General features: G+C 44.6%; 1 protein-coding gene across 1 annotated transcript in view; it reads left to right on the top strand.

Moving 5' to 3' along the window:
* The window catches only part of LOC122935917 (spermatogenesis-associated protein 7 homolog), a 288666-nt gene that overhangs the window by 60164 nt on the left and 201129 nt on the right, over nucleotides 1-27373 (top strand). The window contains exons 3-4 of the mRNA XM_044291865.1: nucleotides 3189-3281; nucleotides 22230-22277. Coding sequence (XP_044147800.1) covers nucleotides 3189-3281; nucleotides 22230-22277 — 141 coding nt within the window. The remainder of the gene's footprint in view (nucleotides 1-3188; nucleotides 3282-22229; nucleotides 22278-27373) is intronic.

Genomic DNA, 27373 nt, shown 5'->3' with positions numbered 1-27373 from the left:
GCATTTGAACTCACAACCTTCTACATTAGAGGCAAGGACTTTAACCACTCAGCTATAAAGCTGAATGATAAACTATGTCAGAAAAACCTATACAGCAGAAGTATAATTTCATATTTCAGTGCAGGTAACATGTAGCTGTATAGCATAGACGGCTCTAATGTAGAAGGTTGTGAGTTCAAATCCCGGCAGAAACGTTTCAGAAATAGAGGCTAAATTAAATTTATATGCAGTACAGAGTTTGGACACACCTTCTCATTCAAAGAGTTTTCTTTATTTTCATGACTATGAAAATGACTATGAAAATTGTAGATTCACACTGAAGGCATCAAAACTATGAATTAACACATGTGGAATTATATACATAACAAAAAAGTGTGAAACAACTGAAAATATGTCATATTCTAGGTTCTTCAAAGTAGCCACCTTTTGCTTTGATTACTGCTTTGCACACTCTTGGCATTCTCTTGATGAGCTTCAAGAGGTAGTCACCTGAAATGGTTTTCACTTCACAGGTGTGCCCTGTCAGGTTTAATAAGTGGGATTTCTTGCCTTATAAATGGGGTTGGGACCATCAGTTGCGTTGTGGAGAAGTCAGGTGGATACACAGCTGATAGTCCTACTGAATAGACTGTTAGAATTTGTATTATGGCAAGAAAAAAGCAGCTAAGTAAAGAAAAACTAATGGCCATCATTACTTTAAGAAATGAAGGTCAGTCAGTCCGAAAAATTGGGAAAACTTTGAAAGTGTCCCCAAGTGCAGTCACAAAAACCATCAAGCGCTACAAAGAAACTGGCTCACATGCGGACCGCCCCAGGAAAGGAAGACCAAGAGTCACCTCTGCTGCGGAGGATAAGTTCATCCGAGTCACCATCCTCAGAAATCGCAGGTTAACAGCAGCTCAGATTAGAGACCAGGTCAATGCCACACAGAGTTCTAGCAGCAGACACATCTCTAGAACAACTGTTAAGAGGAGACTGTGTGAATCAGGCCTTCATGGTAGAATATCTGCTAGGAAACCACTGCTAAGGACAGGCAACAAGCAGAAGAGACTTGTTTGGGCTAAAGAACACAAGGAATGGACATTAGACCAGTGGAAATCTGTGCTTTGGTCTGATGAGTCCAAATTTAAGATCTTTGGTTCCAACCACCGTGTCTTTGTGCGACGCAGAAAAGGTGAATGGATGGACTCTACATGCCTGGTTCCCACCGTGAAGCATGGAGGAGGAGGTGTGATGGTGTGGGGGTGCTTTGCTCGGGACACTGTTGGGGATTTATTCAAAATTGAAGGCATACTGAACCAGCATGGCTACCACAGCATCTTGCAGCGGCATGCTATTCCATCCGGTTTGCGTTTAGTTGGACCATCATTTATTTTTCAACAGGACAATGACCCCAAACACACCTCCAGGCTGTGTAAGGGCTATTTGACCATGAAGGAGAGTAATGGGGTGCTGCGCCAGATGACCTGGCCTCCACAGTCACCGGACCTGAACCCAATTGAGATGGTTTGGGGTGAGCTGGACCGCAGAGTGAAGGCAAAAGGGCCAACAAGTGCTAAGCATCTCTGGGAACTCCTTCAAGACTGTTGGAAGACCATTTCAGGTGACTACCTCTTGAAGCTCATCAAGAGAATGCCAAGAGTGTGCAAAGCAGTAATCAAAGCAAAAAGGTGGCTACTTTGAAGAACCTAGAATATGACATATTTTCAGTTGTTTCACACTTTTTTGTTATGTATATAATTCCACATGTGTTAATTCATAGTTTTGATGCCTTCAGTGTGAATCTACAATTTTCATAGTCATGAAAATAAAGAAAACTCTTTGAATGAGAAGGTGTGTCCAAACTTTTGGTCTGTACTGTACATGTATGTATATATATATTTAAATTAAATTTTGCCTCTATTTGTGAAAAGTTTAGGCCAAGATTTGAACTCACAACCTTCTACATTAGAGCCAAGAACCTTAACCACTACGCTATACAGCTACATGTTAACCTGCAGTGAAATATGAAATGATAATTCTGTGTATAGGAATACTTACTACATGACAAACTACTATGAGGTTTTTCTGACACAGTTTATCATTCAGCTTTACAGCTGAGTGGTTAAAGTCCTTGCCTCTAATCTAGAGGGTTGTGAGTTCAAATCCCGGCAGAAACTTTTCAGAAATAGAGGCTAAATTGGATTTAAATACACTGATTTGAGCATCACACTTGAGCACACAAGGTATTCAACCGAACACTGTGAATTGCGATGCTCGAGCCGAACTGGTGTTTGGTCAAGCATGCTTGTTCAACACTACCCCACAGTGTTCTCTGTTTCAAGTCCTCATGTATTATCGAATACTTCACTGACGGTTTACAGTACAAGGACAAGGGTGGTTCAGTGCCCAGACAGCCCTCTACTGATCATTCCCTTACATGTAGCCACCACTAGGAGGAGCTCACAGCATAAAGATGTATACAGCTATGAATGACAACAATAATAAACTGAATGAAGTATGCTCAAAAGCTCCTCCAAGTAAATACAAAATGCTGCATAAAAAAAAACACCATAGGGTAAGATTTCTTGCAGAACTACATTGTCCTAAGTGATAAGTGTGCTTTAAAGGAGGACCTTTCACCACTCCTGACATGCTTGTTATAATAGCTTCATGCATTCTCCATGTAATAACAATTCTGGGGCATCTATTCTTATGTCTCTATGTTGTGCCATTCCTTTATTATTTCTACTAGAAGATATTAATGAATTGCTAGCAGTCTGCAGTAAGGGTACAGAGAGGAGGTAACCAGTTGGGGGTGTGTATCTGCACTGACTCACTCTATCTAATCAGTGCTGCCATTGTCAGACTGTGCAGGTACACCCCCCACACCCTCAACTTGTTACCACCCCTCTGTACCCTTACTGCAGACTGCTAGTAATTCATTCATAACTTCTAGTAGAAATAATAAAGGAATGGCACAACATAAGAATAGATGATCCAGAATTGTTATTACACAGGGAATGCATGAAGCTATTAAAACAGGCATGTCAGTAGTGGAGACAGGTCCATTTTAGAGCATTTTTAAGACTTAAGTTCTAACAGGAGGAGAACCCCAATGCCATCAGGGATTGGTGTTTTTTCATTGCCTGGAGAAAGTTATTTTTACAATCCCATAATTCTCTCTTCATTTTCTTGTTTCCCAAAAGCATTGTTTCCCGGGTCTTCGTGTTCTCTATCATCTCAGTTCCTCATACAAGACCACATGTCTACACACTACCGAAAGCTCAATTCTGCAAAAGGTATTTAAAGAATAAAAAAAATATTATGCTACAGTGTTCAGATTATGTGAATTACACAATGTGAGTTCCAGCTGAATAATTGCGACCAGGTTCCTCTTCAGAAAACAGCTGATGAATGGAAGTACCAGCAGCAGGACACTGTATGATCAGCTTATCATCAAAGAACTACCAAAGAACTACCAAAATGGACAGTCCCTTTAAAAGGGGTTGTCTCACCTGGAACATTGGTGGCCTATCACTCTGGGACCCGCAACCATCTCTAAAATGAAGCACACCACGCATACGTGGCCACCCTGGAAAATAGTCACATGTGCAGCCACCGCTCCATTTGTTTTTATGGAACGGCTGGAAATAACCAAGCCAGTGCTTGGCTATTTTTTGAACTCCCATAGAAATCAATCAAGTGCGGCCATGCTCTCCCGTTCTCTTTGAAACCTTAGTTCTAGAGACAGTTGATGGTCCCAGAGGTGGCACCTATCTGACATTGGTGGCATATCCAGGCGAGACAACCCCTTTAAATTACCAGACGCATGTTTGTGGGCCTTTAAAGGCTGTGTTTATTTTTGAGCGCAAATTTGTATCGCGAATCGGCACTTTGAGAATTAGATTTTTTTTTTATCACTAGATAAACCTATAATCTTTTTTCACTTATTGTATATAGCTTCTCTTTATCCTTATTATGCTATCATCCATACATTTTTTATAGTTATTATTTTACCTATCATTAATAATCTTTTTATAGATGCTATATTATTTTATTTTTAAAATAAATGATTACTTATAACATATAACAGACAATCACACAAAGGCTTATGGGAATTCGCTCTGGTAGTTGGGACTAGCGGATGCAGTATAGAGGCAAAGTACAGTTCTTGAATCAAACAGCGGTGTTTATTCACACATTGGTGTATAACAATATGCAGATAAGGTGTATCACAGAACGCAGGTGGCTTGGTGTTTGTTCACACACAAGGAAAGTCCATAAACAATAAAAGTCACCTTTTCTCCTGGGTGTTAATTCACACCCTGTTAGCAGTTCAGCCTCATCAAGTCCATAGGCGGCCTGTTCGCCTTTAGAGGGGCCTAAGTCCTCCAGCCCAGCTCAAACCTCAAATCCCAGCACACCCCCCAGTTCACAGCACACAGACTCCTGAGCTCCACTGTCAGAGGGAGGTAAATCCACACCTGGCAGTGCTGGCTGGTTTTTATGCCTGGCAAAGCCCAGACTGGAACATAGTCACCCACCCAGCATATTGACTACTCCCAGTAAGAGCCATCCCAGATCAGCTATGACAGCCATGCTAAATCTCCGAATGTCAATAGCAGCTGCTGCTGACACATAAAATACCAGCTCTTACTTCACCAAGGTCAGGAACCAACAACCTATCCATGAGACAGGTACTGTTAGCATACCTTACAATGGCGGCAGCAGTGTGCACCATGAGACATTCAAGACAAGCCCTCATCTGACTGAGAGCCAGTAAGCCTCAAAATTACTTGATTTTTGTTAGATGGCTTGGGGGACCTGTGCACCTAGATCATTATCATTAGGGTGACAAAAATTGCAAAACATTTGAGATGCCAGCTAACTCTTCTCTCACTGCTTAGGAGGGCTGCGTAAACATTTTCAGTTTTTTAATTGTCCTAACATTTATATTCAATAAACTTTCTATACTGTTTTGTCATGTAAACTCATTTACATAAACATGGGCATATGGGAAAGACATGCAAGTGGCAGTCACCCCTACTGCTGGCCCTTCAGTCTCAGGTTCCCTGGGTTCTGGCTTTCCCCCTGAACAAGGCCAATCTCCTGGGCTTATTCCTGTCTCAGGGGTATCCTTAACTTTCACAACCGGCCATAGGGCAGGGAAACCTGGAAAGTCTCTCCCTATTATGAGCTCATAGTGGAGATTTGTGGCGACTGCCACTTCGTGGGTCCACCTGCCGGCCACCATGGTTTGAAACACCAGTGTGGTGGGGTAGTCTTTTAAGTCTCCTTGAATGCACATCACCCCAACTTTCCGTCAAGTATACTCAGCGGACCGCATCAGGGTAGCCCTTACCAGGGTCACCGAGCTCCCTGATTCCAGCAGCACCTCTGCTTGAGTGTCTCCCACTTCCACCTGGCACAAGTGGTCTAAAGCCTCTGGGGTACCTGTGGCGCACAGTTTCCTAGCATATAGCGATTGACGGTAACCACAATTAGTGTCCATGGGCTCAAGCCGATGAGGACACTCAGCCCTGGTGTGGCCCGGTTCCTGACACCGCCAGGAGTTTAACTAGGTCTGGCCCATAGGGGGAACCTCCCTCATACCGGTGGGCCTGGAGTGGGGAGTTCTGGAGTTTGCCTGCCCTTCTCCCAAAAGAACCCCCTTTGAGATTCTTGGTGGCCTCATAGTGTTCCACCAAGTCCACCATTTCCAGGGCATGTCCAGGAGATACCTGGCCAATCCAGTTCTGGAGAGGGGGTGGCAGCGCCCTCCAGAATATGTCAGCCAATAGTCTATCCAGCATAGCTGTGGGACTCAGCACATCAGGCTGTAGCCACTGTTGCAAAAGGTGGAGTAAGTCATAATACTGGGGTCTTGCAGGCTCAGCTGGCTTAAACCCCCACGGACCTACACATTCACCCGCAGTCTTGCCAAAAGCTCACCCTTTACCTTCGGGTAGTCGGCTGCTTGATCGTCGGCAAGTCGAAATCCATCCGCTGGGACTCTGATGCAAGGAAAGGAGCGACGACCTCAGCCCACTGGTCTTGGGGCATCTTTTCCCTGGTGGCCACTTTCTTGTACATCGCCAAGTAGGTTTCGATATCGTCTGCGAGTGTCATCTTAGGGATCACTGCACGAATTGCTTTCCAGGCATCGTGGACGATTGGGGTTGCTCCTGCTGTCTCTTGCTGTTGCTCATTAGCCTCCCATTGGTGCAGGTTGGTCTCCCACTGCTGCTAATTAGCCAACATTAGGGCCTTCACAACAGCCTCCATTTTGCCGTGGGGCATGAGTTAAAATACAGCTGGTTTGATGTACGACATACAACTATGCCCAAAAATGCAAACCCTGCTAGCAGTTCAGCCTCATCAAGTCCATAGGTGGCCTGTTTGCCTTTAGAGGGGCCCGAGTCCTCCAGCCCGGTTCAAACCTCAAATCCCAGCACAGCCCTCAGTTCACAGCAAAGAGACTCCTGAGCTCCACTGTCAGAGGGAGGTAAATCCACCACACCTGGCAGTGCTGGCTGGTTTTTATACCTGGCAAAGCCCAGACTGGAACATAGTCACCCACCCAGCACTTTGACTACTCTCAGTAAGAGTAAATCCCAGATCAGCTATGACAGCCATGCTAAATCTCCCAGTGTCAATAGCAGCTGCTGCTGACACATAAAATACCAGCTCTTACTTCACCAAGGTCAGGAACCTCGGTAACGCATACCGTCCACCAACAATGCTTCCAGGTACCTTCTTACAGGCTGTATGAAAAAAGCCAGGTATGTGCAAGCCAACAACCTATCCATGAGACAGGTACCATTAGCATACCTTACAATGGCAGCAGTGTGCACCATGAAACATTCAAGACAAGTTCTCATCTGACTGAGTCAGTAAGCCTCAAAGTTGCTTGATTTTTGTTAGATGGCTTGGGGGACCTGTGCACCTAGATCATTATCATTAGGGTGACAAAAATTGAAAAAAATTGAGATGCCAGCTAACTCTTCTCTCACTGCTTAGGAGGGCTGCGTAAACATTTTCAGTTTTCTAATTGTCCTAACATTTATATTCAATAACCGTTCTATACTGTTTTGTCATGTAAACTCATTTACATAAACATGGGCATATGGGAAAGACATGCAAATTAGGAGAATCTGCCTTGTTTTTCAGCTGAAACACTATTTGCATGTCTTTCCCATATGCCCATGTTTATGTAAATGAGTTTACATGACAAAACAGTATAGAACGGTTATTGAATATAAATTTTAGAACAATTAGAAAACTGAAAATTTTTATGCAGCCCTCCTAAGCAGTGAGAGAAGAGTTCGCTGGCATCCCCAAAAAAATACTATTTTTTATCACTCTAATGATAATGATCTAGGTGCACAGGTCTCCCAAGCCATCCTTTAAAAGTCAAGCCACTTGGAGACCTACTGGTTCTCAGTCAGATGATTGCTGGTTTTTAATGTATCATAGTGTACAAGGCTGTTATTGTAAGGTATGCTGACTGTATCTGTCTCATGGATAGGCTGTTGGCATGTAGCTTTTGTGTGATTGTTTGTTGAAGGTAATGAAATTGCGCATGCAATAAGTGCATATTACATTGCCAATTTTTGCAATCAAGACTTTTTGGCGAGTATTCAGCTAAAAATTTGTGAAATATTGCAAATTTTAATATTGCCGAAGCCGTTCAACATTAGCTTTGTTCACCTTTTCAACCAAATACATCTGAAATCATGAAAATATCCTATTGTTTTGTGCATGCAGCTTCTATGCAAACCTGCGTATCTCCATGGTAATAGACTACAAACAAACCCAGTTTACCCAGCCAAAATTCTACACATGGCTGTGCTGGGAGGGTTACATGCCGACTAGTCAACACCCTAGCTGGTCGACCTATCAGTGAGGCTGGAAGCCAATCTAAGGCAATCAGGTTCCTGGCTTAGCGTCCAATACCCGAGCTAGGCAGGGGGAATTAGGTTTCCTTAGTGAGTACAAACAGAAGGATATGGGAAATGATGGAGACGGAGAGTCATTAACAAGAACCATGGCGGATGCCTTCTACACATCGTAAAGATTGCATTATTGAACTGTTGAGGAATATCGAAAGCTTGTAAGGCTATTTAATAAAGGATCAGTCAAAGCAATCAAATGCCTTCTCGGCATCTGTGCCATGAAGGACTATGGGGGTAGAAGATTTTCGTGCAAAGAAAATTAACTAGAGCGCTCTATGTATGTTATCCATCCCTTCCCTATGGGGGCAAAACCCACTTGATCAAGAGCTATTATAGAGGGCAAAAGGATGCAGAGTCTTTGGTAACTGAACTGTAGACTTGCTTGTTTTCCCTCTGTGTACTGATCGTGGCTTGTTTTCTGGATTAACCCCATCTGCTGAATTTTCTTCTTTTGATTGTCCTAGTATTCTGAACATGACTTGTTTTTGGAATAACCCATTCTCTGCTATATTGACTTCTACTGATTCTCCTGTGGGTAGTTTCTGGATTAACCCCTCATCTGCTGTTTGGGTTCTGTCTCTCCTTGTTCTGACATTGCTTGTCTACCACGCACCCAAGTCATTCTGATAGGTCTGCTTCTAGTAAGCTCACACCAGTTTCCTGCTACCTTATTCCACAGATTTAACCAGGGTCCTTAGCATCCAAGTCCATTCAACCCTGCAGTGAGCTCTGGTGAAGAATCTGGGGGTAGCCTTAGCCTTACTAACTGGAGGGGTTAAGAAAGAATGGTAGCAATTTCCGAGTTTGCTGGCTGTGGTTCTAGAGTGTTACCACAGTATTTCCTTAGCCCTTGTGTAAATTTATTCCTGCAGTCACATTCCATTGCCCTACTTTTTGCTAATCTACATTTGGTTAGGCTAGCAGGAAGTAGGGTATACATGTATGAAAATATGCCAGTAAGATCTGACTACACAGGTTTAGTTTGTAGTCTGTTGCAATGGAAACCCCTAGATTTTCGTATGAGCTATAAACATGACACAATAGGATGTTTTATGAGGAAATGTTACATTTTTCATTTTTAATGCTTTGGACAACAAATATTGCTTGTCTCCATGTTTTGGTATGAAAGTTACTTTATATAAGGAAGCACATATTTTTAAAGAATACGTGCATATTCATTGGAGGTTATGGGGAGGTAGGATGGAATGATAATGAATCAGAAACTGAATACAAATTAGCTCCTTCCTCTCATCTGAATCTGATAATATATTTAGGCTCTTGCTGTTTTGATGTGCACTGGATCTTCTTCCTTTGATTCTACTAGTCTTGAATACCCCAGACACAATGTCAACTCAAAGTTTCATTTTTGTTTTATGTGACTGGATGAAGTAACTAGTGCACTCAGGAGAACAATTGCTGAAATCACTAACTGGAGGTGAACGATGTGTGTGTTCAGATATGATTTATGGTTTTGTGACTTGTGGTTTTACTAATTTATGATCTTTTTATTGTAAGCTCTGGAGAACAAGTCCCTCTCATCTCCTGCCTCATTAATATGGTTTATTTACCTTATAAGATGCATCTGTCCATAGGACACACCTAGGTTTTAGAGGAGGAAAATAAGAAAAAAAATATTTTTCATTAGACATTAGATCAGACCACCAATCAGACCCCCAATGTTAATCAGACCCCAGCTTAGAGCCCCAATCAAACCCCCAATGTTAATTAAACCTCAGATCAGACCCCCAACGTTCAGTGGCGTCTCTAGCACACTGGGGGCCAGGACAAAAGTATGGGGGCAGCTATAACAACGATAAATTTACACAAGTATGCTTAGAAATGCTGCAATACTTTACCCAATACCTAAAACCGCAACAGGGAAGAAAAGTCCTGCTGTCTGTGTTTTTTTTAAACATGTCCTAGTTGCCTGTGGATGACACTTTTATAGGGAGGGGGATCTGTGGATGACACTGCTATGGGGGGGATCTGTGGATGACACTGTTATGGAGGGGGATCTGTGGATGACACATACCGTATATAGCATCTTATACTATATGTGTCATCCACAGATCCCCCTCCCTATAACAGTGTCATCCACAGATCCCCCTCCCTATAACAGTGTCATCCACAGATCCCCCTCCCTATAACAGTGTCATCCACAGATCCCCCTCCCTGCCTCTCACAGGAGTGTACATTTGACATTTCTAAACAGTAATCCATATCCTGCAGTAACTTTAAATCAGGATTCAGCGGCCGCTCATCTCTACTAGTACCTTAACCTTACACCACTCAGCTAGCTTCGGTAACAGGGCCAGGCTACAGCCTACAGGCACTGCCTGTTAGTTGTTACCGAGCGAGCGCTGATTTCTGCAGGTCAGAGGATACAGATTACAGTTTAGAAGAAATGTACACTTCTGTGAGCAGTCCAGTGGCGGATCCAGAGCCTGGTCTCGGGATGGGCACTTCCAGATTATTTTCTGTCCGCCGCCACAAAACAATGGTGCTTATAGAACAGACTACACAGTGTAGAGGACAAGGCGGACTGGGCCGGGGGGCAGGGGGGCAATTGCCCCCCGGGCCTCTCTGTCAGCTCATTGTCCCGGCCGGCTGGGCCGGAATGATATGTGACTGTCCGCAGCCTGCGGAGGGAGACGGGGAGCGGGGGAGGCGTGCGTCCGGCAGCCTATCAGAGAGGCCGCCGGACCGGCGCAGGAGACGCGATGACGTCATCGCGCCGCCTGACTGAGCCGCTGCGTGGCCATAAAGTAAGGACATCGACAGCAGCACTGGAGGCGGGACGGGAGTATTTCAGTGAAGGTGCTGGAGGTAGGAGGTAAGTATAAGTCTGACTGGCTTTTTTTCCTTCTTCTTCTCATTTTTGTCACTGATAGGGGGCCCTATCTGGCTACTGGCACATTATAGGGGGGCCCCTATCTGGCTACTGGCACATTATAGGGGGGCCCCTATCTGGCTACTGGCACATTATAGGGGGGGCCCTATCTGGCTACTGGCACATTATAGGGGGGCCCTATCTGGCTACTGGCACATTATAGGGGGGCCCCTATCTGGCTACTGGCACATTATAGGGGGGCCCTATCTGGCTACTGGCACATTATAGGGGGGCCCTCTCTGGCTACTGGAACATTATAGTGGGGGGCCTATGGGCTACTGCCAAATTATAGGGGGGCCCTCTCTGGCTACTGGAACATTATAGTGGGGGGCCTATGGGCTACTGGCACATTATAGGGAGGGGGCTATGGCTACCGGCACATTATAGGGGGGTCCTATATGGCTACTGGCACATTATAGGGGGGCCCTATATGGCTACTGGCACATTATAGGGGGGTCTCTATATGGCTACTGGCACATTATAGGGGGGGCTATGACTACTGCACATTATAGGGGGGGCCCTATCTGGCTACTGGCACATTATAGGGGGGCCCTATCTGGCTACTGGCACATTATAGGGGGGCTATGGCTACTGGCACATTAGGGGGGTATGGCTACTGGCACATTATAGGGGAGGCTATGACTACTGGCACATTATAGGGGGGCCATATATGGCTACTGGCACATTATAGGGGGGCCCTATCTGGCTACTGGCACATTATGGGGGGTATGGCTACTGGCACATTATATAGGGGGGCCTATGGCTACTGGCACATTATATGGGGGGGCTATGGGTACTGGCACATTATATGGGGGGGCTATGGCTACTGGCACATTATAGGGGGGCCTATGGCTACTGGCACATTATAGGGGGGCCTATGGCTACTGGCACATTATAGGGGGGCCTATGGCTACTGGCACATTATAGGGGGGCCTATTGGCTACTGGCACATTATAGGGGGGCCTATTGGCTACTGGCACATTATAGGGGGCACTATGGGGACATTAGCTCAACTGGGGACATTACAAGGGTGTATTTTGGGCACTGTCTATTATAAGGAGAATTATTACTACTGGGAAGGGGGCATTATGGTGGGCTTTATTACTCCCCCATGGTATGAGCCCCTAGTAGCAGCACCAGCTTCTCCCTGCTCTGCTATCCCTCTGCCCCTTCTCCAAATCCTTATTATGATATTTTTCTCATTAGGATAAAACACATCAGCTCCGCCGAGCCCCCGGCCAAAGTGTGGAGGTGTCCGAGATCCCCAAGGGTCAAGCCAAGTAATTGTAAGTTTTCATATGAAATATGTTTATGTTATACACACATAGCATATACCGTGCCCCACAATATACAGTTTCTTCTGCAAAAGTCATCAGGTGTCATGGGGGGGGGGGGTACACAGAGCAGCGCCCAGCGGGGAGGAGAGAATACACGGATGCAAGACTGTATCAGCCAGAAAATGACACTTTCGGCATTATACCAAAAATGCCATTTTCGGCTGATATGTTTCGGCGGCCGATATATCGGAGCATCCTTAGTTTATTTTGTTTTCCTGTGTTGTAATTTACATGGCTGACGAAAGTGTCAAGGGGGGGGGGTCAGAAGGAGGCAGGGAAAATGGGTAAGCAGGAGGGGGGCTCAGTGGGCCTCTGCGTGTTACTTGCTCCCTGGGCCAAAAGTTGCCAGTCAGCCCCTGGTAGAGGTATACTGTATATTGTGTGGCACAGTGTAGAGGTATACTGTATATTGTGTGGCACAGTGTAGAGGTATACTGTATATTGTGTGGCACAGTGTAGAGGTATACTGTATATTGTGTGGCACAGTGTAGAGGTATACTGTATATTGTGGGGCACAATATAGAGGTATACTGTACATTGTGTGGCACAGTGTATGTTATATGTGTATAACAAACATATTTCACATGAAAACTTAGTTACTTGGCTTGGCCCTTGGGGATCTCGGACACCACTTCCACACTTTGGCCGGGGGCTCGGTGGAGCTGATGTTGTGTTTTATCCTAATGAGAAAGATTTCATAATAAGGATTTGGAGAAAGGGCAGAGGGATATCAGAGCAGGGAGAGGCTGGTGCTGCTACTACCATGGGGGAGTAATAAAGCCCACCATAATGCCCCCCCAGTAGAAATAATTCTCCTTAGGCCGAATGCACACGGCCGTGTTCCGCAGCCGTGAGAGGTCCGTGGTATGGCGGGCTGGATTCCTGCTGACAGCAGGAGCGCACGGCGTCATTGGTTGCTATGACACCATGCGCTTCATGCCACCGCTCCACTACAGTAATACAATTACTGCAGGATATGGATTACTGTTTAGAAATGTCAAATGTACACTCCTGTGAGAGGCAGGGAGGGAGATCTGTGGATGACACTGTTATAGGGAGGGGGATCTGTGGATGACACTGTTATAGGGAGGGGGATCTGTGGATGACACTGTTATAGGGAGGGGGATCTGTGGATGACACTGTTATAGGGAGGGGGATCTGTGGATGACACTGTTATAGGGAGGGGGATCTGTGGATGACACTGTTATAGGGAGGGGGATCTGTGGATGACACGGTTATAGGGAGGGGGATCTGTGAATGACACGGTTATAGGGAGGGGGATCTGTGAATGACACGGTTATAGGGAGGGGGATCTGTGAATGACACTGTTATAAGGAGGGGGATCTGTGGATGACACGGTTATAGGGAGGGGGATCTGTGGATGACACGGTTATAAGGAGGGGGATCTGTGGATGACACGGTTATAGGGAGGGGGATCTGTGAATGACACTGTTATAGGGAGGGGGATCTGTGGATGACACTGTTATAGGGAGGGGGATCTGTGGATGACACATGTAGCATAAGATGCTATATACGGTATGTGTCATCCACAGATTCCCCTCCATAACAGTGTCATCCACAGATCCCCCTCCCTATAATAGTGTCATTCACAGATCCCCCTCCCTATAACCGTGTCATCCACAGATCCCCCTCCTTATAACAGTGTCATTCACAGATCTCCCTCCCTATAACAGTGTCATCCACAGATCCCCCTCCCTATAACTTTAAAAATCCTAAAAAAACTTCCAGTTTTCATACTGGGAAGCAGCGATGCAAAAAATATTTTCTTCCTGTTAGAAAAAGGGTTTTTATTGCACAAAAGTAGTAAAACGTAAATAAACAAACATATGTATTTGTTAGTTATCGCTGTAATCGTATTGACCCTGAGAATAAAGATATTATGTTATTTATACTGAGAAAATGAACACAGTAAAATTTATAACGTAAAAACTCAGCGGCAGTATTGCTGTTTTTTCCCATCTCCCTCCCAGAAAAAGTTCATCAGGTCAGCCAATGTCATAGTGTCAGCCAGAGTCGGAGGACGTATCCCGTGACACTTTGTAGAAGTTTACCACGTATTCTAGCAGTGACTGTTGGGGGCACCAGGAGTTGGCTGGCCATTCCACCATGTACTATGCACAAGAACTATAGACTTTAGTTTTGCCTTGATGTGATGAACGCCTTTAATGAATTTTGCAACACTGTTTATTGATTTATGCAGAATTCACAGAAGATTTCCTCCTGTACTTTTTTGTGCACTTCTGCATCTAAATTATTTCTATTAAAGTTCATACTTTGTGATGAGGTTTATTGCAACTCCAGACGTGCTGTTCCTGTTCTGCTTTGAATACTCCTTGTATTTCTGCATTTAATCTGCCCCTCTGTGCTTTTAATAATAGGATTTGGTGTTTTTTTTGTACCTTGGAGATTATGCAAATTAGGATTTAACAATTCCTTCCTAATAATTTGCTCTCTTATAGCAACACGTAGGTTTAATTAATATGCGACACATTAATCCTTTCTGATCTGCTTTGCATCTTGTTATTGTCAATTTGAAATGTGTAATTTTTATTTTCCCACTGTAGGGAAATGGAGAACTAGCTGCCAGGTTCCTCTGCTGGTTACAGGTGATTACTGAGGGTCTCAGCAATGGGACGACCTGTGACCAGTTTATTATCTGAGCAATAAGAAGCTGTTTTCCTTTAACAACCTAAATGGTCATGGGTAGAAAGGAGTGAATTGACATAAATCGGATTACTTATGAATTTAGCAAAGGTTTCATATTTAAAAAATCTGAATAGTTGGGATTTGTCCCGCATGAATCGCTCAAAATGGTATTTTACAGATCAGAAGACAGATCATTTGACCTCAAATGGTGGTCCGGCAGCCCTCCCTCTAGCACAGCCAATCATGAGGGACTATAGGTGTAAGTCAAGGATGAGTTATAGCCACTATAAAGCAATCCAACCAGGAAATGCTGCTGCCCTATGGAGATATACATAGGAGACCAACTGGCAGTTATGGAAGAGGGAAGCCGTGGAATTTCGGGTTCGGCCGAACTTCAGGTCAAAGTTCGGGTTCGGGACCCGAACTTGATCCCGAACCCGGACCCCATTGAAGTCAATGGGGACTTGAACTTCACTTTATTATTTTCATATAACATGGTTATAGTGGAAAATAGCATTCTTAAAGGGATTGTCCCACAAAAAATATTCTACACTTTTTAAACCAGCACCTGGATCTGAATACTTTTGTAATTGTATATAATTAAAAATTTTGCATAGCCACTGAGTTATTCAATAAAATGTATCTGTATAGCGCCACCTGCTTTTTTTTTTTCTTTGACCTGAGAAGGCCGCACATGCTCAGCTTCATCCTTCAACTGCCTCCTGAGCTGTGATAGGGAGAGCTGAGAGACGCCTCCTGAGCTGCAGAAGAATAGACACTCCCCTTGAGCTTTCAGCTTGATATCAATTTACCAGAGCAATGAATGTGTAGATCTCTGGATCCGTGTGAGGTACAGGGCTGGTTCTGGCTTTGTTAGAAAGAGGTTGTCATGTATTATATGATGTCTGATTTTTATTTTTCACATTAGTCTAGGTATAACTCCTTTAACCCCTTAGGGACCCATGACATACCGGTACGGCATGGATCCCGAGTCCTTAAGGACCCATGACGTACCAGTACGTCATGGGTTTAAAGGGAGATTGTGGTGCCCCAGGGGTTAATCCGCACAGGATGCCGGCTGAAATCATTCAGCCGGCATCCTGTCACAACGCTTGGGGGGGTCATATGACCCCCCCCCCCCCCCCGTATCGGCGATCACAGCAAACCGCAGGTCAATTCAGACCTGCGGTGTGTTGCGATTTCCGCTGTTTCAGAAACTTTAGTGTGGCACAAATATATATGTATCACCCCCCCTGCACTCCTGCATGATTTTAGCCTGGTGGGAGGTGCAGAGGGGGTGTTTCGGGCGGTGCGAGCGGTGCCGGAGGCGGGCGGTGCGGCAGGCGAATAATCGTTGGCTTCTAGTGGGTATACCAGGGTGTCAGCACATTGCTGACACCCTGGTATAAACGGCTGACATCTGTGAATGGATGTCAGCCGTTTAACCCTTTCCATACAGCGGTCCGTACGGACCGCTGTATAGAAAGAGTTAACAGTTAGATGCGGCTCCCTCCCTCTCCCATCAGGGGGCTGCTGTGCCTTTGCAGCCCCCCGACAGGATTGGGTGACAGAGGGAGGGAGCCCCAGTCCTTACCCTTTCCCGTCTGCGAAGTTGTGGCCACAACTTCTCAGGCGTCCTGCTGTCCATGGTGCTGAATAGATCTATGCTAAAGGCATAGATCTGTTCAGACAAAGTGTAAGTAAAATACAGGACAGTACAATATATATTGTACTGTACTATACAGACATCAGACCCACTGGATCTTCAAGAACCAAGTGGGTCTGGGTAAAAAAAAAAAAGTAAGAAAAAGTGAAAATCAAAAAACACATTTATCACTAATTAAAAATGAAAAAAATAAAATTCCCTACACATGTTTGCTATCGCCGCGTCCGTAACGACCTGATCTATAAAACGGTCATGTTACTTTCCCCGCACGGTGAACGTCATAAAAATAAAAACTATGAGAAAATTGAAATTTTGCCCACCTTACTTCCCAAAAAAGGTAATAAAAGTGTACGCCAAAATAGTGCCAATCAAACCGTCATCTCATCCCGCAAAAAATGAGACCCTACCAAAGATAATCGCCCAAAAACTGAAAAAACTATGGCTCTTAGACTATGGAAACACTAAAACATGATTTTTTTTGTTTCAAAAATAAAATCATTGTGTAAAACTTACATAAATAAAAAAAGTATACATATTAGGTATTGCCGTGTCCGTATCGACCGGCTCTATAAAAATATTACATAAGTTAACCCCTCAGGTGACCACCGTAAAAAATGTTTTGTCATATTATGTCACAAAAAGTGCAATAGCAAGTGATAAAAAAAGTCATATGCACCCCAAAATAGTACCAATAAAACAGCCATCTCATCCCGCAAAAAATGAGACCCTACTTAAGATAATCGCCCAAAAACTGAAAAAACTATGGCTCTTAGGCTATGGAGACACTAAAACTTTTTTTGTTTTAAAAATGAAATCATTGTGTAAAACTTACATAAATAAAAATAATTGTATACATATTAGGTATCGCCGCGTCCGTGACAACCTGCTCTATAAAATTACCACATGATCTAACCTTTCAGATGAATGTTGTAAATAACAACAAAAAAACGGTGCCAAAAAAGCTATTTCTTGTTACCTTGCCGCACAAAAAGTGTAATATAGAGCAACCAAAAATCATATGTACCCTAAACTAGTACCAACAAAACTGCCACCTTATCCCGTAGTTTCTAAAATGGGGTCACTTTTTTGGAGTTTCTACTCTAGGGGTGCATCAGGGGGGCTTCAAATGGGACATGGTGTCAAAAAAAACAGTCCAGCAAAATCTGCCTTCCAAAAACCGTATGGCATTCCTTTCCTTCTGCGCCCTGCCGTGTGCCCGTACAGCGGTTTAAACTACAGAATCAGAGCCATAAATATTGAGTTTTGTTTGGCTGTTAACCCTTGCTTTGTTACTTGAAAAAAAATATTAAAATGGAAAATCTGCCAAAAAAGTGAAATTTTGAAATTGTATCTCTATTTTCCATTAAATCTTGTGCAACACCTAAAGGGTTAACAAAGTTTGTAAAATCAGTTTTGAATACCTTGAGGGGTGTAGTTTCTTATATGGGGTCACTTTTATGGAGTTTCTACTCTAGGGGTGCATCAGGGGGCTTCAAATGGGACATGGTGTAAATAAACCAGTCCAGCAAAATCTGCCTTCCAAAAACCAAACGGCGCACCTTTCACTCTACGCCCAACTGTGTGCCCGTACAGTAGTTTACGGCCACATATGGGGTGTTTCTGTAAACGGCAGAGTCAGGGCAATAAAGATACAGTCTTGTTTGGCTGTTAATCCTTGCTTTGTTAGTGGAAAAAATTGGTTAAAATGGAAAATTAGGCAAAAAAATGAAATTCGCAAATTTCATCCCCGTTTGCCAATAACTCTTGTGCAACACCTAAGGGGTTAACAAAGTTTGTAAAATCAGTTTTGAATACCTTGAGGGATGTAGTTTATAGAATGGGGTCATTTTTGGGTGGTTTCTATTATGTAAGCCTCGCAAAGTGACTTCAGAGCTGTAGTGGTCCCTAAAAATTGGGTTTTTGCTTCTAAAGTTCTAAACCTTGTAACATCCCCAAAAAATAAAATATCATTCCCCAAATAATTCAAACATGAACTAGACATATGGGGAATGTAAATTTATCACAATTTTTGGGGTATTACTATGTATTGCAGAAGTAGAGAAACTAAAAACTGAAATTTGCTAATTTTTCTAAATGTTTGGTAAATTAGGTATTTATTTATGTAAATTTTATGTAAATTTTATGTAATTTTTTGGACTTCATTTTACCAGTGTCATGAAGTACAATATGTGACGAAAAAACAATCTCAGAATGGCCTGGATAGGTCAAAGAGTTTTAAAGTTATGAGCACTTAAAGTGACACTGGTCAGATTTGCAAAAAATGGCCAAGTCCTTAAGGGGTTAAGACAGAATTCAAGAGTATGGCAATTTAGGGAATAAAAAAAAAATCCCCTCATCCACTTGATTGCGCTGCCGTAGTGTCTTCTATCTTCTTTCAGCAGGACCTGCAAAAGGACCTGCTATGACGTCACTGCGTTCACCACGTGGTGAGCGCGGTGACCTCATCGCAGGTCTTTCTATCTTTATTCTGCAGGATGCCAAAGGACCTGCGATGACATCACTGTGCTCACCACATGGATTTTTTGCAGATCCTGCTGAAAGAAGATAGAAGACACTGCGCAATCAAGTGGATGAGGTGAGTTATTTTTTTTTTTTACCCCTAAATTGCCATATTCCTTTGCATTCTCTCTTAAGAATGCTATTATTTTCTGCTATAACCAATGTTATAACAGAAAATAATAAAATGACCAGAACACCGAACCCAAACCCGAACTTTAGTGAAAAAGTTTGGGTTCGCTCATTCCTAATGGCAGTCATAAAATGAGAGCTAGTAAAACACAGAATACAGATAGTTTAGTGTCAAAGAGTGCTTTTCATAGTGAGGAGAAGATATTGATATACAGTAAATTGATAGAGCGATAGATTTTAGAGAGAGATAGGAGTTAGGGTCCATGCACACGACCATATTTCTCGGTCCGCATCCGTTCCGCAATTTTGCAGAATGGGTGCGGACACATTCATTTCAATGGGGCTGCAAAAGACGCGAACAGCTGTCCGCATCCGTAGTTTCATCCCGCTGCCTTGCAAAAAAAAAGTAGAGCATGTCCTACTCCTGTCAGCAATCTCAGACAAGAATAGGCATTTATATCACAGGGCCAGCCATGTGCGGTCAGCAGAATGCTGAATGCACACAGCCTGTATTGGTATTTTGCAAATCCTCAATTTGCGGACCACAAAAGATTTACGGACCTGTGAATGCACACTTAGAGTCAGTCTGTCAGTGCCAGAGTGTTACTTAGGCAGGCAGTCATAGCTATAGGTGCTGATTCAGTTATCTCATTCAATTTCTTACATTTATTTGTGAATTGCGAATCTTCAACACATCATTCACAAATCTTCTTCAGATCTAGAAGACTCAGTGTCACACTGATTCAGGGCAATTTCAATTTGGAAAACATTTATCCAAACCAAATTGAAGCTGATAGCCGATTCAAGGGAACAGACCTGAAACTAATTTTAGTACATTTGTAGTGTCCCACTACGTAAAGGTGGGCACTACTAAGGGTCATGTTGCCCCCCCCCCCCACCCCACCCCACCTCCTGTGGGAGATTGGTATTTTGTATGGCATTATAGTGTGTGTTGTCATGTTGTCTCCTGTGTACCAGGCCTGTTAGGGGTGTAGTTTCTCCTCCCAAGCTGTAGAGGGAGCTAGGGAACCCCCTAGTACATATAGTTAGGCCCAGACAGGAAAGAGTCAGTCCAGTCTAGTCCAAGAGGCTAGGTAGTGCAGTCTAGCCTGCCTGAAGTGCTGAGCAGGTAAAGCTCAGAAGTTAATCCAGGAGAAGAAGTTGCCTCCTGAAGATATCTAGTACCTTGAAAAGTACAGAGCAGAGCCACCTTTATCCAGCCAAGTAGAAAGCTGAAGGGCAGAAGGATATTTACAGCAAGAGGATTTATACCAGAGGAAGGTTTCCCTACCCAAGGATAAAGCCAGCAATAGGGCATAGGGGCCTTGGAGAAAGCCAGACAGGATCTGAAGAAAGTACAGCCTGATCTGTGAGTGTTATTTCTTCTGAGAACTTTGCCTGCCATTTATGTGAAGCCTGCCTGTTATCAAAGTCCCTGCATATGGAACTAACTGAAACCTGTAGATAGTTGAACTGTTCAGTAAAAAGAATTTCTGGTTCACTGCAACTTGTGTTCCTCAATTATTCCTACAACAAATCGGTGTGCCACCATTACCGGCACTGGCGTCACGAACTTTAAGGGATCTTGCCACCGGCACACTAAACCTGCAACACCCAGGGCACCTCACCTACCACCTGGCCTGGTCCCTATCCCGGCCTGGTCCCTATCCATAGAGAGTGCCCCAGAGGATCCATGTGCCAGCCTCTCCATCACTGCTGTACGTCTGCCCAGGGTATATATAAACTGTGAGTACCGAGAACACCCTCGGTTTAGTAACTACCCCTGTGACCTCACATTCGCTCACCCTGCAGGGCTACTTACTGCACATTCGATCGTCGTTAGTCATGGAAGATGTTGGTTTATCATTGGGTCGTTTGATCCCTTGTGGTATGAGCCTAAGCAGTGTATAGAAAGAGTGGAGGAATTGTGAGGAAAACAACCTACTGTACATTCTAAAATGAGGATCTCCTGAAACTTGAGCAGATCTAATATAGATGTCCTCTTTATTTTGGTCCTTTAAAGGGGTTGTCTCATCCCAGACAATGGGGGCATATTGCAAGGATATGCCTCCATTGTCTTATAGGTGCGGGTCCCACCACTGGGCCCGCACCTATATCAGGAACGGATCCCTGCAAAGTGGTGACTGGAGGACTCCAATCCGGCCACCACCAAGCGCTGTCCCCATGGAAGTGAATGGGAGTGCACCACGCATGACCATCCACCGCTCCTATTCACTTTACCTAGATCGAGTGGTATGGTGGCTGGCAAAGTTGCAGATAATTCCACTCTTGGTGTGCTATCTAGCTAAAATCTCTCACACTAGAATCTAGCTAGCAACTGTGATCTGGCAATAATGGCTGTAGTGTCCACTAATGCCCCCATTAGTGCCTCCAAGAATTAATAATGCCCCAATTAGTGCCCCCACTAATAGCCTCCATTAGTGCCCCCCAGAATTAATAATGCTCCTATTAGTGCCCCCCAGAATTAATAATGCCCCATTACTGCCCCCAGTAATAGTAATGCCTCCATTAGTGCCCCACAGAATTAATTTTTTGCCCCCATAATTAATAATGCCCCCATTATGACCCCCAGTAATAGTTATGCTTTCATTAGTATTTATTTTTTCTTAACACAAAACGGCGGGGGGGAGGTAAAGGATGCACTAATGAGTCCACAATGGAAGCCCGTCCTCATTAGTAACAGTCCATGTAGGAAAATACCGGCAATTATTATTGTTGGTAGAAAAAAAAAAATTACCAGCAGGGGCACTAAATTACTGGTTTGGCCGGTGAGTTACTGGCCGGTTGGCAACCCTAGATACACATCGGTGTGAATGTTGCTGTGTCATAGTGGCCTTTGTTCTGCTAATTGTTGGACATCCCATGATGACACTCCCCACCGATCATCCACTGATGGCTTATCCTTTGGGTAGGTCACCACAGTAAATTCAGAATATTGCTTTTCTAAAAGTAGCATTAGATTAGTGCAAGTACAAGGGCCACACATTCAGAATGTACCATAATAATATGTATATAGGACTGCATAATAATATAACACGTATTTCTTTTTTCATTGGTTACAGCGGCTGTCGATACATCTGCACCAAGAAGCTTATCCAGCAGCATTAAATGTGAGTAACTACAGGATGCTGAAATATCAACATCGATTTCTGCATCTTATATACAGTAATCCTTATAATAATTCAGGACCTGCATACAGTAATCCATATAAGCATTAAGGACAGGTGTATGGATATATATATAAAATAATTCAGGACATGTATACAGTAATCCATATAATAATTCAGGACATGTATACAGTAATACATATAAGCATTAAGGACATGTGTATGAATATATAATATAATAATTCAGGACATGTATACAGTAATCGTTATAATAATTCAGGTTATGTAAACAGTAATGATTGATACCCAACATTTCTGTATAATATTAATAGTTTACAGGACCCTGTAGGCTTAGTCTCTGCCACAATGGGAGAACAGTATTATAAATGGCACGTCATAGCTAAGGGCCCTGTTACAGATGTTTGCATTTGGTTCTCTGATGGATAATAATGTAAGATCAGGGGTCAGATGACTCCATTAAAATGAGATAGATAGATAGTGTAGGGATTTGCTCTGGTTGGCAGGGTAAGCAGACGCAACACAGAGGCAAGACCACAGTTGAAAAACAAAAGTTCAGTGTTTATTCACACCAAAACAAGCAAAAAAGGAAAAACAACACTTTGCAGGGTCTTGGTGTTAATTCACACAGCAAGATTCCACAAATCACCTGGCAGTCCACAGCAGGCTGCTCTCATGCAGCTCTCAGCCTTGGAGCGTGTCGGGTCTCCTCAGCTCTCAAAACACAGAGATACCACAGCTCCAGTATCACTTGGAGAATCATACCACACCCAACTGAGCTGTTGGCTGGGTTTTTAAACCCCAGCCCAAAACCTGGCCTGGACGTGGGGAACAGGCACCCACCCTGCTCTTTGGCTGCTCCCAATAAGAACCGGCCCAGATTGGCTTTACAACCACACTAAGTAAAACAGTGTCAGCGAGCACTAGCTGCCGCTGACACACAAAATTACCAGGAACCTCGGTGACACGTACCTTCTGTCAATGACTGACCCTTGCGCCTTCCTACATACCTCCCCCTTTGTTTAACCCTGAGGGGGTGAACACATGCCAGACAGTGTACTCGGGACAGGGCATCTGCATTTCCCTGTAACCGGCCTGCCCTGTGTTCTACTGTGAACTTAAAGTTTTGCAGAGACAAGAACCACCTGGTGACTCGGGCATTCCTCTCTTTGGCCTGGCTCATCTACTTGAGAGGGGAGTGGTCGGTCACCAGATGGAACTTCCTCCTCAACAGATAATAGCAGAGAGACTCGAGTGCCCACTTGATGGCCAGGCACTCTCTCTCCACTATACTGTACCGAATCTCCGCAGGAGTGAGCTTACGGCTGAGGAAGACAACGGGATGCTCCTCCCCATTGACTTCCTGAGACAGTACTGCACCGAGACCTACTTCGGAGGCATCGGTCTGTACCACAAATTCCCTCTTGAAGTCAAAACCGAGGACCCACACAAGGCCGACTTCAACGCGGAGAAAGCCTCTTCCGCCTGGTAATTCCAGCGGACTATCACGGACTTCCGTTCCTTTAAGAGCCCTGTCAACAGAACCGCTAAAGTGGCAAAATGGGGGACAAACCTCATGGAATAGCCCACCATTCCCAGGAACGACTTTACTTGTCTACTGTAGAGTATTGCCTCTATTTTGTCTACTTGGGGTTGGATGACTCCGTGCCCAATGACATACCTAAGGTATTTAGTCTCCTCTAACCCTATCGCACATTTCTTTGGGCTAGCTGTTAATCCCGCCTTTCGAAGGGAGTCCACTACGGCCTGTACTTTGGGCAGGTGACTTTCCCAGTCGGTACTGTGAATGATAATATCGTCCAGGTAAGCCGAGGCGGACGAAGTAAAAAATCCATTAGACGTTGAAAAGTGGCGGGGGGCACCATGCAGGCCAAAGGGCAACACCTTATATTGGTACAGCCCTTCTGGTGTGACGAAGGCAGTTTTCTCTTTGGCAGCCTCCTGCCAGTACCCTTTGGTGAGGTCCAAAACAGAAAAATACCTGGCTTGGCCTAACTTTTTAATTAGTTCATCTACCCGAGGCATGGGATATGCATCGAATTTAGATATTTCGTTAAACTTCCTAAAATCATTACAAAATTGTAACGTCCTATCTGGCTTAGGAATTAAGACTATAGGACTGGCCCACTCACTTTTAGATTCCTCAATGACGTCTAGCCGCAGCATGAGCTGCACTTCCTCCGAGATGGCTTTTCACCGAGCCACGGGCACCCGGTATGGCTTTAAGCGGACTTTTGCCTGAGGCTCAGTGACAATGTCATGTTGGAGCCTGAGCCTGTTTAGAGGAGAGGCTGTCAGCAATTTTTATTGTGGCAACTGCTGCCCTTGCATCAGACAGAGGAGACGGAACCTCTTCCCCTAGAAAACCCGGTCGCGAGCTGTATTCCATACAGGTTTCCCTATCCTTCCAAGGTTTTAGTAAATGAACATGGTAAACCTGCTCCGGCTTTCGCCTCCTCAGCTGGTGTACCTTGTAATTTACATCTCCAATTTTTTCACGTACCTCGTAGGGCCCCTGCCACCTGGCTAAAAACGTACTGTCCATGGTCAGCACTAGAACTAAAACCTGATCACCCGGGTTAAAGATTCGGACCCGGGCCTGCTGATTATAGATCCGACTCTGGGCTCGCTGAGCGGCCTCCATATGCTCCCTGACAAGAGGCAAAACCGTCTCTATCCGCTGTTGCATCTTGGTAACATATTCAAGGACGCTTTTATGCGGAGTATGTTGTTGTTCCCACGCCTCTTTGGCTACGTCCAACAAACCACGAGAATGTCTGCCATATAGCAATTCGAAGTGCGAGAACCCAGTAGAGGCCTGGGGCACCTCTCGCACTGCAAACATGAGATAGGGCAGAAGAAGGTCCCAATTCTTTCCATCTTTGGACACCACCCTTTTTAACATGTTTCAACCAGTCTTTCAACCACCTTTCAACCAGTCTGTCCGTTTTTGGATGGTACACGGACGTCCGTAACTGTTTAATACGCAGTAACTTACAGAGTTCCCTCATGACCTTGGACATAAAAGGGGTCCCCTGGTCAGTCAGGACCTCTTTAGGTAGCCCCACTCGGGAGAACATTTCCATTAGCTCTTTAGCTATAAGTCTCGCCGATGTATGTCACAGTGGCACTGCCTCAAGGTACCGAGTGGCGTAATCAAGGAGAACCAAGATGTGTTGGTGTCCCCTAGCGGACTTCGGTACTGGGCCTACTAGGTCCATAGCGATTCGCTCAAACGGTACCTCGATGATCGGGAGAGGTACCAAGGGACTGCGAAAAAAGTGCTGGGGGCTAGTTGCCTGGCAGGTCGGGCAAGACTTACAGAACTCGTCCACCTCTTTAAAGGGCTTATGTCACCCCACTAAACTGCGATTTGTGCCTACATAATCTAATTAATCATTTTGGTTCAGTAGATTGTGTTAAAAACGTGCTTTTAAAATATGCAAATTACCTTGCTACCAGCAAGTAGGGCAGCTACTTGCTGGTAGCAGCCGCATCCTCCGATCCTAAAGACGCCCCCTCCTCATGCTGATTGACAGGGCCAGGGAACAGGATCGTCCTCTGCTGGCCCTGTCTGCTATCAAGATCTCGCGCCTGCGCTGTAACGGTATTCAGTCGGCGCAGGCGCACTGAGAGGCGGCCGCTCGCTCGGCCGCTCCATCGTCAATGCGCCTGCGGCGATGACGTCATCGGTGCAGGCGCATTGAGGATGGAGCGGCTGAGCGAGCGGCCGCCTCTCAGTGCGCCTGCGCCGACTGAATACCGTTACGGCACAGGCGCGAGATCTTGATAGCAGACAGGGCAAGCCAGAGGACGATCCCGTTGCCTGGACCTGTCAATCAGCATGAGGAGGGGGCGTCTTTAGGATCGGAGGATGCGGCTGCTACCAGCAAGTAGCTGCCCTACTTGCTGGTAGCAAGGTAATTTGCATATTTTAAAAGCACGTTTTTAACACAATCTACTGAACCAAAATTATTAATTAGATTATGTATGCATAAATCGCAGTATAGGGATTATGAGTAAACAAAAAAAAACTGTTTAGTGGGGTGACATAAGCCCTTTAAACACACTGGGCCAGTAAAACAGTTGTAGTATCCAGTCCTGTGTTTTCTGCATTCCCAGATGACCCCCGAGAACATGCTGGTGGGCTAACTCTAAAACGAGTTTGCGATAAGCCTGGGGCACCGCCAACTGTTCAATGGATTCACCTTGCAGCTGATTTACCCGTACAACATATCCGGATGAACCACATAACGGGGGAACACCGACTCTGCCCCTGGTTGTTGTGGTTCACCATCTATTAATAGTACATTTTCCCAGGCTCGGGATAAGGTTGGATCCCGGTGTTGTGAAGTACCAAAATTATCCCCGGAGACATTGAGGTCTGCCAGCTCAGGCCCTGGCGGCAAGTCTATTAACCTACAAAAGGCCACCTGTCAACTAGACAGCTACAATTACCACTCGTAAAACATCCAAGGTAAACCAAAACGAACAAGTGGAGATGATGTATAAAAATATAAATTTATTATAAAGTATAAAGAATGGAGAAACTACAGGATGACATACAAAGATACGGAGAAGCGCAGGGTCACTGACGCCAAAAAACACCAATATGTCTGTGAGATATAACACACAGAAAGGTACAATCCATGAGAATAATAATAGTGAAAGCTCAGGGATAACCAGGATGGCCAAGCAGCAAGGTCACCGCAGTAAAACTATGCACAGATTGTGCAAGTGACCATACCCGGTGAACCATGAGCTTTCTCACACATGACACAGTGCATAAATATCTAAACCGACCGTAGTGATAACAGGTACTCGATGTAAGAGTCAGTATCTCAGTCAGGAAGAAGATGGTAACAGTATGCACAACGGATATATAAGGGACTCACTATGGATATAAGCGGAAATCCCAATAGGCAGTGTGAAGCAATGCTAATGCCAGAACGTACCTGAAGACATGGTGGTAAATGGACTGTCGGACCCTGAGCGCGTAACCTCGACGCGCGTTTCACCTTACGGCTTCGTCAGGAGTCCTCCGTGTCTCCCACCATTAC

The sequence above is a fragment of the Bufo gargarizans genome, chromosome 4 (assembly GCF_014858855.1).
Source record: "Bufo gargarizans isolate SCDJY-AF-19 chromosome 4, ASM1485885v1, whole genome shotgun sequence".
Lineage (NCBI taxonomy): Eukaryota > Metazoa > Chordata > Amphibia > Anura > Bufonidae > Bufo > Bufo gargarizans.
The sequence above is the reverse complement of the archived record's forward strand: the minus strand, read 5'-3'. Positions and strand labels throughout refer to the sequence as shown.